We start from the raw sequence: 13,763 nt of genomic DNA, 5'->3' as shown, positions 1-13,763 counted from the left end.
CATCCAGGGATTCCCAATTTGTATGTAAAAATACCCATTGTCTATTCTTATTTACTTTTACTCAGAAAGCTTGTTTTTCCAGTTGCTCTTGGTAGGTTAACAAAAACATTGCCATCTGTTCTTAGCTCCTGAGTTATAACTTGAATTGACGCTGGCCACAAAATGGTGTCTTGCGATCTCATTTGCAAAATGGAGTCTTGCGGCCATTTGCAAGATGGCGTCGCCGCGATTACATTTTAAACTGAATTTGTCTCAGCCAATTATTCAACTTCGACATTTATATACATTATAGCTGCAGTATAATCTTTCCTTTATAAATATTAGGTTTACTTAAATTGCTTTTAAGTGTTATTCCTTATCATACGTTATTTCACTATAGAACAGCTCAGATAACATCGTTTTAGTGCACGGTCTCCAGTCATGGGAATGGAAATCACTGATAACACAGTTAGATGTTTCCTTGTGAATAATCATGTGCTTCCTCATTTCTATCAAATCAATGTTCTTGTGCACAATGTCATACTGGGGGCGAGATGTATTAACCCTAAAATTTTTGTCAAAAATTTGCTGCATTCTCCATATATATCTCTGCGGACCACCGACACGGAAGTCCCCATAGAATGCTATTGGGCTGTGATGTGTCGGGATGCATCGGGCTCTGGGAAGTGGCAAGTGAAGCCCAATAAGCATTGCCTATAGAAGCCTATAGACTTTTTAATGCAGAGTTCCTTTGAGAGGGACCCCCCGCGGCTTGCACATGTGCAGTAGGACGCCCTGGTCATAAACTCGGAAATCCTCACAATGCAAAGGACGGCTCTTATCATAATTCATGCATATGGCGTTAATGAACACAGCTATGCATGCTATAAGTGGCCAGATGTATCGCCTGGAAAATGCGATGCTTGGTACATCCGGCCCAGGGCCTTATTCAGTGTCAGACTGAAACGGAGGCGCAAAATGCGATTGCAAATCCATTTGCGTCTTTGGGACTAATTCAGACTCAGGGTCTGATCCAGAGATGGACGTTATTCCGATGTGCCCGCAATGGAGTGATGTTTTGCTGGTGCGCATGAGCATAAAGTCTAGAAATCCCTTACTGCACATGTGCAAATCCAAGTGTCCTATTCTCTGTACAGTTGCGTACGGAGGGCCTGATTCAGAGATGTACAGTAATGTTGCCGCAGCTGCAAATTTCTACCCAGCAGCTATGCGAGAATATGCAAATGTCACAACCGCAGAGATATGTTTTGAGATGCCCACCGGTGCCTACGCAAATCCAAGCGATAACATACAAAGACATGTAAACAGATATCTAGCGCTCCCAAAAGGTTTAAGCAGCTTTTTAATTAATTAGTCCTGTGTATCTGGCTAATATCAGTCAGCTGTGTGTGGTCTCCGTCTGACTGCCGCTCGTGCTCACTCACAGATGACGTCAGTGGGGGGTCCGTTAACACCAACACGTTTCATCACGTAGGACTTTTTCAAGGTGCCTGTGTCATGAAATCTGTCTTTAATTCCTGTGGGGGTGCTGTGATTGGCTGATTCCTTAGATCAGTTTAATTGCTTAACGATCCCACTTAACTTATACTAAAGCCAGAATAAAGGACTATGGGGCCTATTCATTAACACACAAAATTCTCTCGAGGTAATTAGGTTTAGAACTCGCATGGAGTTCTACCTAATTACCGGAGGAATTCATCATTCCTCCTCCCCATAAGTATCTATTCCGAAAAGCTATCATTTTTGGGATGACAGCTTTTCGAAAAATAGATACTTTTCCTTATCTACTCTAACTTATCGCAGCTGTAATCAGTGCTGCGCATGCGCCGTTACATCCGTAAAAGCAGCGCATGCGCAGCACTGCCTAGAGCTGCGGTAATTCTGTCCCCCCTCCGCTCACCTTCCCCCTGTCCTCCACTTACCTGCCCACTGCAGCCGCCTCCGGCTCCGTCTGCTGTGCTGACACTGTGTTCTCCCAGTAGAGCACAGTAAAGTTTAGGGGAAAAAAAATTATTTTTTTTTCTAAACTTTGCTGCGTTCTGCCTGGAGAACACAGTGTCAGCACAGCAGACAGAGCCTGAGAAGCGACCAGAGTAATGGAGGGAACTGGCAGAGGACCTGCCCAGCCAACAGCAGGTGAGTGTAACCTGCTATATACGCCACCTGAGAGTGGCGTATAGTAACACCATCAAATTCCGAAAATACATAATTTTTGGAATTTGATGAATACCATAATTTCCATATCCCCATACTAATGTATGGGGAGTATGGAAATTAACGCAGGCGGACTTAACCAGGAGATATCAGTGATATATCCTGTGTTAAGTGTCTTCATGAATACTAAAATAACGATAATTAAGGAAAATGTCATAAAAACTTTATTTTAGTGTTGATGAATAGGCCCCTCTGTGTGTTAAAATCGGGTGTGTTTTATTTCAATAGGATAAAAAATGGGATAAAATAAAATATATTAGAGGAAAACGCTAAGTGTATTGATATAACAACAATAGCAGGCCGACACTCAATTGTAAAAACAGTCCATCATGCCTGGGTGCCTCCAGACCAAAGTATTGTATGTAGAAACAATTATAGTGGCACTCACAGGACTTCTTGAAAATAGTATGGATGGTGTAATAACACCTAATCACCAACCAGTATCCTTCTGTGGTCAACGTTTCATTTTTATTAAAAAAATTTCCTCAGGACGTCCTAATATAATTATAATATAAAATATTCTTACAATCGTGGCGCTTATATATAAAACAACCTATCTCTCATATAATCCTGAATTGGACCTAGCAATAAGTTGAATACAATGATGCAATCTGCTGATAAATGCAAGCAAAATGTTTTTCTGTACGCAATCTGTTGAGTGCACAAAATACACTTAGCGTTTTCATCTAATATATTTTTATTTTATCCCATTTTTATCCTATTGAAATAAAACACACCCGATTTTAACACACATAGGCCCTCATTCAGAGGCGCTCGCAAGAAGCGAGCGCTCGTTCTGAATGAGGGCGGCCGCTTGCAATTTTAAGTGCGGCCTCCTGGTCGCTAGCTAAGCTGTGTTACCACCCACAGCTTCAGCGACCAATCAGGTTGATGGTCGCGATGGTCAAGACCATCGCGACCATCGGGGCTTGCGACCAGACCCTAAGGTTGGGTCTCGGCACCCGCAAGCCCCAAGGAGCTTCCTGCTCTGATCGAGCAGGAAGCTCCCCACTGACATCACTGCTGATATCAGTGCGGCCGCCCATAAAACGGCAGGCGTTCTGTCAGGAACGCTTCCATTTGTGTACCCACCCCCCCGCCTACAAAACGGGGGCGAGCTGTCGATCAACATCGACAGCCACCCCTTCTGTAGTGAGCTCCGGAGCGAGAGAGTTCGCTCTCGCTCCGGGGCTTGCGCACTCGCAGTGCGGCCGCTGCGCGTGCGCAGGGCCTTAACATCAACCCGGTTGCGAGCGCTCAGCGCTTGCGACCGGGTCTGAATGAGACCCATAGTCCTTTATTCTGGCTTTAGTACAAGTTACGTGGTGAACACCACCGATAGGGAAAGGTAGGGCAAGTGTTTAACACGCTACTTGTGAACTTATCACATTGCCAGTGACGGGGAACCAGTTCAAAACTACACTCTCACAGAAAGCGCTTTAAACATTTTTGTCTGTATATATAAGTATTGAGTGTATTGTATGTAAAACATTGCCAAAACATCTTATTATTACTAAACGATACACCTTAGTTACATAATTACAAGCGCTTCTATAAACATAGTAACATACAAAGACATGGTCGCAGATCCTTCGGTAATCTGACTCCTTGGGTGAGATGTAATAGGGTGTGAAGAACATGTCGAAACTCGCATCCAGATGTTTTACCATTGTGAGCATGGAACTCGGGCAATGTAATAGAGTGCCTGGGCTGACTAGCGATCAGCAGTAATGCTTTGGCCGGGGGACCCGGTGAAAGGGTTCCCTTGGTTGTGGCATTACCCCCCCCCCCCGCTGCTAGAAAGAGCCCGGTGCTGGTTATTGAAAATACAGGGGACCCCTACTCATTTCAGAGCCCGCGGCTGGTTATGCTTGTGGGGAGGGGATGCACGTATTTTTTTTTTGTACTGTGTACTGGTTTTTTTTAACAACACAGAAGCCTTCCCAGATCTTACTGATTTGGGAGATTGAGGTTGGGATTTATCATGTTTAAATAACCCTATATTGTATTTGCATATTTAAATTAGGTATAGATATTGGGATTAATATTCCTACACAGACCCATACACTTTTTTGCACTTTAAAGATACTACTTTATTACTTCACATGTATTATTGGTATGGATAAATTTAGAACTACACCTATAAGGTACTAAAAAAAAACATTTATATGCAAAAGGCTTTTTTTGAGCACCATTAGGCGATTCACTCGCCTTTATTTTTTATAACTCGTCACTATCTGTTTATTCACCACCACAGAATTTCTGATTTGGAGCACCCACCCATCACTTTTTGTGGAGTGCCTCCTACTTTTTTTTCTATATTTTCAGGTTTTCCACATATATAATTATATTAACTAGCACTGTTTTTATCTATATATTTTTTAACTGAGTCAGTTTTAGTACAAAAGGCGCCAATGTTATCATCTCTTGCCTTTTCCTAATATACAGTATAAGTGTGTGTGTGTACGATAGATAGATAGATAGATAGATAGATAGATAGATAGATAGATAGATAGATAGATAGATAGATAGATAGATAGAGGCACACACTGATAGCAAAAGATCACATGGGGTAATATAAATAATATGCATATTAGTCATAGGGGAGTTTTGTGAGAGATACAGTCAGGTGCATAAATATTGGGACATTGACAGAATTTTCATATTATGGCCTCTATTCACCACCACAATGGCTTTGAAATGAAACAAACAAGATGTGCTTTAACTGCAGACTTTCAGATTTAATTTGAGGGTAATTACATCCAAATCGGGTGAACGGTGTAGGAATTACAACGGTTTCTATATGTGCCTCCCACTTTATAAGGGGCCAAAAGTAATGGGACTATCAACTCAAAAGCTATTTCATGGACAGGTGTGGGCTATTCCCTCGTTATTTCATTATCAATTAAGCAGGTAAAAGGTCTGGAGTTGATTCTAGGTGTGACATTTGCATTTGGAATCAGTTGCTGTCGACTCTCAATATGAGATCCAAAGAGCTGTCACTATCAGTGAAGCAAGCCATCATTAGGCTGAAAATCAAAACAAACCCATCAGAGAGATAGCAAAAACATTAGGTGTGGCCAAATCAACTGTTTGGAACATTCTTAAAAAGAAAGAATGCATCGGAGAGCTCAGCAACACCAAAAGACCCGGATTGACCACGGAAAACAACTGTGGTGGATGACAGAAGAATTATTTCCCTGGTGAAGAAAAACCCCTTCACAACAGTTGGCCAAATCAAGAACACTCTCCAGGAGGTAGGTATATATGTGTCAAAGTCAACAATCAAGAGAAGACTTCACAAGAGTGAATATACAGGGTTCACAACAAGATGTAAACCATTGGTGAGCCTCAAAAACAGGAAGACCAGATTAGAGTTTGCCAAACAACATCTAAAAAAGCCATTACAGTTCTGGAACAACATCCTATGGACAGATGAGACAAAGATCAACTTGTGCCAGAGTGATGGGAAGAGAAGAGTATGGAGAAGGAAAGGAACTGCTCATGATCCAAAACATACCACCTCATCAGTGAAGCATGGTGGTGGTAGTGTCATGGCGTGGGCATGTATGGCTGCCAATGGAACTGGTTCCCTTGTATTTATTGATGATGTGACTGCTGACAAAAGCAGCAGAATGAATTCTGAAGTGTTTCGGGCAATATTATATGCTCATATTCAGTCAAATGCATCAGAACTCATTGGACGGCGCTTCACAGTGCAGATGGACAATGACCCGAAGCATACTGCAAAAGCAACCAAAGAGTTTTTCAAGGCTAAAAAGTGGAATGTTATGCAATGGCCAAGTCAATCCCCTGACCTGAATCCGATTGAGCATGCATTTCAGTTGATGAAGACAAAACTGAAGGGAAAATGCCCCAAGAACAAGCAGGAACTGAAGACATTTGCAGTAGAGGCCTGGCAGAGCATCACCAGGGATGAAACCCAGCGTCTGGTGATGTCTATGCGTTCCAGACTTCAGGCTGTAATTGCCTCCAAAGGATTTGCAACAAAGTATTAAAAAGTGAAAGTTAGATTTAGGATTGTTTAGTTTGTCCCATTACTTTTGGCCCCTTAAAAAGTGGGAGGCACATATAGAAACCGTTGTAATTCCTACACCGTTCACCTGATTTGGATGTAATTACCCTCAAATTAAATCTGAAAGTCTGCAGTTAAAGCACATCTTGTTTGTTTCATGTCAAAGCCATTGTGGTGGTGAATAGAGGCCAAAATATGAAAATTCTGTCAATGTCCCAATATTTATGCACCTGACTGTAGATAGATAGATAGACAGATAGATAGATAGATAGATAGATAGATAGATAGATAGATAGACAGATATGAGATAGATAGATAGACAAATATGAGATAGATAGATAGATAGATAGATAGATAGATAGATAGATAGATAGATAGATATGAGATAGAAATGAGATAGACAGATATTAGATAGATATGAGATAGACAGATATTAGATAGATATGAGATAGACAGATATTAGATAGGTAGGTAGATATATGGTAGATAGATAGATAGATACTGTAGACAGGCGTCGCCGAGGCTTTGCCCATGGTGACAGAAAGCCTAGCTTCACCGCTACAACCAACACACCTGTAAAAGACAGGTAATTTTTTCGGGCGAGATTGCTGCGAATTTCAAATACTTGCCTTAAAAAAACTGCTCATATCTATACTTTTAATCAGTAATACCCAGACTACATTATTTATACTAAAGTGTGGTTTCTCAGCGTTGTTTTGTGGTGGTTTAGAGTTTAGTAAATCGGCTGATGAAAACTCGCCACAAAACGTTGCAATCCCACCGGGCAGCCTAGTAAATCCCCCCCTGGGATCACTGCGACATTTGTGTCTGAACTGACTATGACCATGTAATATCCAAGAGACTCTACAATATAACATTTCCAAGATGCTGCATTAGAGACAACCCCTGAATCTCCGCTACAGTTTATGTTTGTGCACGTTTGCAGCTACTACCTATAGATGGCTTGCAATTTACTCACTTGCTAACTGCCACTCTGTTTTTAGCCTCCATGTATTATAAATGAAGTTTGTTTTTGCATAAATAATAACCATGATGGATAGTGTCTGAATGGACCCACAGAAGTCAGTCTGATCTCATGAATAGTGAGAACGAACACATTTATCCTTTTACTGCATCAAACATTGTCCTAAGGATACTTACCTATGAAACATTTACTCTAGCTATACAAATATATAATCTATAATAACTCCCTCATTCAGTAGCATGATTGTTGAAGCTGAAGTGTATATGGAGCTCATCAATCTTCTGTGTATAAGCCAGATAAAAAAAATTGGCCATTTAGTTTATTGTTGGGATTTCTTTTCCAACACAAAGGTTACAAGCTTTACGCCCTTCAATGATGCTTCAAATATAATATATAAGGTCAGCATTGTGACTCCTGGCTCAGGGTAGGAGCGACGCAGAGATGGAGGGAGCTCTGGTGTTAATTCTGTGTGTTTTTGCCTTCACAGGTGTATCAGGGTCCCACATGCAGGGTGGAACCATATCTTTCCGAGCAAGAGAGAAGCACCTTGATGGATGGACGGTAAGATGTCAGGCCAGTAACCAATGTTTCATTGTTGTTGATGAAATCCTAATTCTGTCTTTGACTATGTCTACAATGCCTCTGCCCACACTATAAATGGTGACTCTTAGGGGTACATTTACTAAAGTGCAGATTTTTAGAAATGGAGATGTTGCCCATAGCAACCAATCACATTCTACTTAACATGTATCTAACACCTTCTAGAAGATAATAGCTAGAATCTGACTGGTTGCTATGGGAAACATCTCCACTTCTAAACACCTGCACTTTAGTAAATATACCCCTTAGGCTGCATACACACAAATGCATATTACATAGGGGACTGTACAGCCTAATCTCCATCCCAATGGAAATCCCACACATCATACACAGAGTATATCCCACATAACACATACTTACATTCCTGATGTTGGTTAGATGATGACCGCAAATAAATCCTACAATTACCTGTAGGCATGAACAGAAGACAGAACATATGTTTCTTGTCCTCTTCATAGCACTCCAGTTGCTTTGAAACTACACATCCCAGCATGCCCTGCCACATTTTTAGCGTTACCTAACAGCAAAACTGTGGCAGGGCATTCTGGGAGATGTAGTTCCACAGGTTGCCTTCCCCTGGCCTATACTAATAAGCGGGTTTATGGACCTGTAATTCCTATGAGTGGACATACTGTGATTCATTTATTTCATACTTGCCTACATTCAGCTCCCTCCTTCCGGGAGGGAGCTGAATGTCTGCAAACAGCGGGGGAGGTGGCCGGGTAATGATGCTGCATTGGGGGCGGAGCCGAAAATATTTTGAGGTCTGACACTGTTTATGTTTGTTTATGTACAGTTTGTTTGTTTGTGTTTTGGACAATTTGTGCAGAATATATTTTACATGTATTATCGCTATTTGTGAATTTTTGCCATTTCAAAACCTCCAAAGCAGCCTCTCTGCGATTCTGGCCCAGAGCAATAGAAGCTTTATACTTGGCCTGGTCCTGTTATTGTATGCAGTTCTGGCCCTGTTATTGTATGCAGTTCTGGCCCTGTTATTGTATGCAGTTGCAAATGATATTTGGGATTTGAATGTATTATTTAAAAACCCAAAAAGCCCAACAGAAACATAAATATTATAGAAATGATTCTGAGCTGGGAGCAAAGCAGAAAAAAAGCAGTAACTTTGCACCTTGGTAAGACCATGAGATGGGGCTGATATAAAATGTGCAGAGGGATTTAGGAGTCCATTCAATGAGCTCGCCCCTAGGAGTCCTGGTGCGGGATGCACTAAACGGAAAATGCAGTAAGATCCCTGTTTACCGCATTTTCCGTATGCACCATTCTCCTGGCCGCCGGGCTCCGATACGGAGTGTAACGACAGCTCCCTCCCAGAAGGAGGGAGCCAAATGTCGGCAACCCTGCTGGCGTTACCCTATAGAAGCCTATGTTCTTCTACCGCATCGCGCTTCTATGAGGGATCCGATCCTTCCCAGCATGCCCCGCGGCCGCCGCGTCACTCTGCCCACGCGCAGGTGGACTCCCGGATCATAAACCCGGAAGTCCACTGTGCAGTGGAGATCGCAAAGAACAGCTCTTATCGGAAGAGCTGTCCTTTGCTGTACTGATCGCATATTTTAGTGCATGTGCGATCAGAACAAATGCGGTGACTGGCGGGAAGTATTGCACTCTGTTAGTGCATCCCGCCCCTGGTGAGTAAGTGCAGGTATTTGCCATGCTTACGGTAGATCCGGACTCACTGATCTCTGTTCGCCGTCAGTGTACAAAAATCAGCGAGTCAGGGTGAAATTGAGCCCCAAGGGTTTTTTTAAAAAAACATTCCTCTATTTAAGTGATTAAATAAACATAAGTTAAACCGTCAAAAATGCTTTGTTAGAATATTTAGTTTTTTTGCTTTGTTCATGCATGAGGGCAATACAATATACAATTACCCCTGCAAAACATTTTAAATAGGGGTCGGGTATGGAATCCCGGCGGTCGGGGTTCCAGTGGTCAGAATACAGACAGCGGCATCCCGTCAGGCAGAATCCTGACCCAATCAGGTAAGTGACCTAACCCTAACCCACCTTACCAGCAGGCTAACCCTCACCCTCCCTCCGTGCAGTCTAACCCTAACCCATACTTGCCTACCCTTCCAAAAATCGGGTGCCGCTCCCGGCCCCCAGGAAAGGCAGGCAAGTCTCCCAGCCCCAGCGAGCCGGCTGTATAAACCCCGGCAGCGGGGGGTGCTGGTGACGCGATTTGCGCTGAATCGCGTCATCATAGCCCCGCCCCTGCTTCACAATGCCATCAATCTCGAAGCGTCATGCTCCAGGCCATGCCCCCTTGTCGCCGCGACATGCCCACTGTGTGGTTGCCCGACAGCTCCCTCCCAGAAGGAGGGAGCCAAATGTCGGCAACCCTGCCCTAACCCCACCGCAGCTTAACCCTAACCCTTCCCCTCCGTAGCCTAACTGTAACCCTCCACCTAGTGCCTAACCCTAATACCTACTGTCGGGATTCCGGTGGCCTGGATTCCAGCTCCAGTGCTCTGAGTGCCGGCATCCCAACCGCCGGGATAGTAACTAATTCCCATAATTGTGATTCCCTCCTGGCTCATGATAATTGTTGCAGCATTAGCAGAGTGAAACGCTAAAAAACTAAGTTCTGTGGCTGTAATAAATTATTATTTTCATGCTGAAAGTTTGTTTTGTTTTTTTAAATGTGCTCATGCCTTCTTCCCAGAAATGTATTTAATTTTTTTTGGGGGGGAGGGGAAGAGGCGAGGGGGGTATTGTAGATATAACTTATGTATTAAATGAAGTGAACTATACTATTTGGTTGCACCATATATCCTAGTGGTAATTAAAAAAAATATAACTTTGGATATTTTCTGAAATATTTAGTAAATTGTTAATATGAGTTTAATGTCTTTCAGGTTGACTTCAAATTTAAGTCGTCTTTTATTGATGGATATGGCGATTATTTTTACTGGGACTGTTTTTCTGGGGATTGCGGTTACGAGACTTATCGTAGTATTGAAGCTGTGGATAACAGAACGTCATTCCCCAACCGCTGGTACCAGTATGAAGGTCGCATCACGAGACGAGTACACAATGACAAACCCTTCCAGCTTATGTAAGATCTCTGCAGTCAGCAATCAGCTTCATTGAAGGAAATTTTCTCCTTTAGATAAACTAATACCCCTTCCACACTGGAAATAAAATTACCAGGTAATTCACTTTTACCCGGTAACTTGCTAAACAACCCAGGATTTTTCCTTAGTGAAAGGGTCATCCTGGGACTAAATTTAGTCTCGGGATGACCCTTTCACACAGGGAAAAATCCCGGGCTGATTAGCAAATTTCCACGTAAAAGTGAATTATACCGCCTTTATACCTAAATTCCGGGTCTGACCCGGAAGTTGGAATAGGGTTCCAAACCGGATCAGACCTGGAATTTAGCCGGCGCCATCCCAGGATATTCCCGAGTCGGCGCCATTCATACCGGAGCAGGGTCTGCAGTGACCTGGCTCGGCCGGCATGCGGCGCTCTCCAGGTCATTGTGACCCAGATCGCACTACAGTCATCGCTCCTTCCTGCTATACTGCGCTGGTTTGTTGATTTATTGCCCACTTTCTGCATCGAGTGGTCTGAGTGCATGATGTATGTAAGTGTACTTTTCCTTATATCTGTGCCACTGTGGCTGGGAACCTCCCTTACAGGGTTGAGTACAGCTTAATTATACAGTCAGTCAGCTCTGCTGTCTTTAGAGTTCATGTACTGTATACTGTAATATATATACTAGCACTACCAAAGACCCTTATTTGCTTACACATTACTGACTACTTGGTGTGTAGTGATATCTGTGACTTACTAAATGTCCAGAAATAAGATTACTAAGGAGGCGGGCTCTACAGCAATGCGTTCTTGTAAACAGTGTCTTACTGTCATTTCTCCTCAGGACCCGGAGCATAATGGCCTGCTTTGGGAACCTACAACAGGTGATTTTGCCTATAGCTTTTACTCAAGAACTGGCTTGGGCATCGCAGCTAACACAGGTAATGTCACAATATGTAGACCTTATGTCAGTGCTAGTACCACCTGTCCCCGTCGCTATGCCTCAACTTTCCATGGCGGAGCCCCCCTGGATGCAGACCGTTGCCCAGTCTTTTCAGGGCTGGCTCCGACGTGCGCATGCGCGAGACCCGGCTAGCGACGGGCGCTCCATCACTATGGGTCTCGCACCAAAGGGGGCGAGCTGTCAATGTTGAATGACAGCTTGCCCCATTTGGGAGGTGGGCAGGGAGAGTGGCGGGCCAAACAGAGGCGTTCCTGACGGAACGCTTGCCGTTTGGGGGCGGCCCCACTGACATCAGCAATGATGTCAGTGGGGAGCTTCCTGCTCGATCAGAGCAGAAAGCTTCCTGGGGCTTGCGGTTGACGAGACCCAACCTTAGGGTCTCGCCGCAACCCCGATGGTCTTGACCATCGCGACCATCACCCTGGTCACTCGCTAGAGCTGTGGGTGGTAACCCACAGCTTAGCTAGCAACCAGGAGGCCGCACTTCAAGATGCAAGCGGCCGCCCTCATTCAGAGCGACGCTTGCATCTAACGACCGGGTCTGAATGAGGGCCTATGTCCCCTGTAGATGTAGAGGCTCTAATTAGAGCAGTTAAATCTATTCTATTACTGGAAGAGTTGGAGCAACCTCCTAGGACCAAGGCACTTGTTTTTGAAAGGCAGAAAAAGACAGTGGCAGAATTTCCGATGTTATCCAAACCTATCACTACCAATTTTGAGCATTGCCATTTGTCCACGGCCCCTTGTGTGTTCATGAAGGTCATGGCAGTCATGACAGTACATCTGCGCCGCCAAGGCATCAGAATTTTACCATACCTGGATGACATGCTTCTCTTAGCACAATCTCCAGCAGTTCTCAGGGATCACATCCATCTACGGTAGCACTTCTTCAATCACACGGGTGGATAATCAATTGGAAAACATCAACACTATCTCCATCCTAGGAGATACTCCACCTGGGAGCCTTGTTGGACTTCAGAGCTCAGAGAGTCTCCCTCCCTCTGGACAAGATCTTGTCATTACAAACCAGAATTTGCAACTTTCTCAGTCAACGGCGAGTGCATGCAAAATCTGGGGTTGTTAGTGTCAACTTTTGACATGGTGGAGTATGGATAGTTTCACTCCCAGCCTCTCCAGGGTCTCATTCTGAAGCATTGGATCAAGTCATGCCCAAACCTCAAGGCTCAGACTCTAAACCTTCCCCAGGAGGTACGTCTCTCCCTACTGTGGTGGCTCCAGCGTTCTGATCTAGACAAGGGACAGCCCTTTTGGATCCAGGACTGGGTCCTACTCACCACCAATGCAAGCCTTCGAGGGTGGGGGGCTTTTACTTGTCAGCTAACCTTTCAGGGCCATTGGAGGAATCAGGAGAGCCAGCTTTCCATCAACATCCTGTAACTTTGTGCCGTGTACAGGGCTCTGTCAGGCACAGCACCTCCTTCGGGGACGTCCAGTGAAGATACAGTCAGACAACGCAACCGCGGTGGCCTACATAAATCATCAAGGTGGCACTCGCAGTCAAGGAGTCATGCAAGAAGTCGGCAGAATTCTTTGCTGGGCGGAGCATCATCTTCCAGCACTGTCCGCAGTCCTCATCCTGGGCGTTCAAAATTGGGAAGCGGACTTCCTAAGTCGTCAAGATGTCCATGCAGGCAAGTGGGTGTTACATCCGGACATCTTCCAGCTATTAGTCCATCGCTGGGGCCTACCAGACATTGAAATGATGGCGTCTCGCTACAATCATCAGCTTCTGAGATATTGCTCCCGCACCGGGGACCCGGAAGCTCTGCTGGTAGATGCACTATTGGCCCCTCAATGAATCCTTGGGTCGATCAAAAGTTCAAACTGGAAGGAGGCACTCTGATCCCGGTGGCTCCAGATTGGTCCGGGATGGTGTGGTATGGA

General features: G+C 44.2%; 1 protein-coding gene across 1 annotated transcript in view; it reads left to right on the top strand.

Annotated features, from left to right (window-relative positions):
• The first annotated feature begins 3,852 nt into the window (after window positions 1–3,852).
• LOC148504686 (uncharacterized) overlaps window positions 3,853–13,763 on the top strand; it is a 71,867-nt gene continuing 61,956 nt past the window's right edge. The window contains 6 exon segments of the mRNA XM_088448616.1: window positions 3,853–3,907; window positions 7,723–7,796; window positions 10,714–10,913; window positions 11,739–11,835; window positions 12,697–12,912; window positions 12,996–13,067. Coding sequence (XP_088304742.1) covers window positions 3,853–3,907; window positions 7,723–7,796; window positions 10,714–10,913; window positions 11,739–11,835; window positions 12,697–12,912; window positions 12,996–13,067 — 714 coding nt within the window.

The sequence above is a fragment of the Taudactylus pleione genome, unplaced genomic scaffold, assembly GCF_031769625.1.
Source record: "Taudactylus pleione unplaced genomic scaffold, aTauple2 ptg000462l, whole genome shotgun sequence".
NCBI lineage: Eukaryota > Metazoa > Chordata > Amphibia > Anura > Myobatrachidae > Taudactylus > Taudactylus pleione.
Note: the sequence above shows the minus strand (reverse complement) of the source record. Positions and strands in the feature narration are given on the sequence as shown.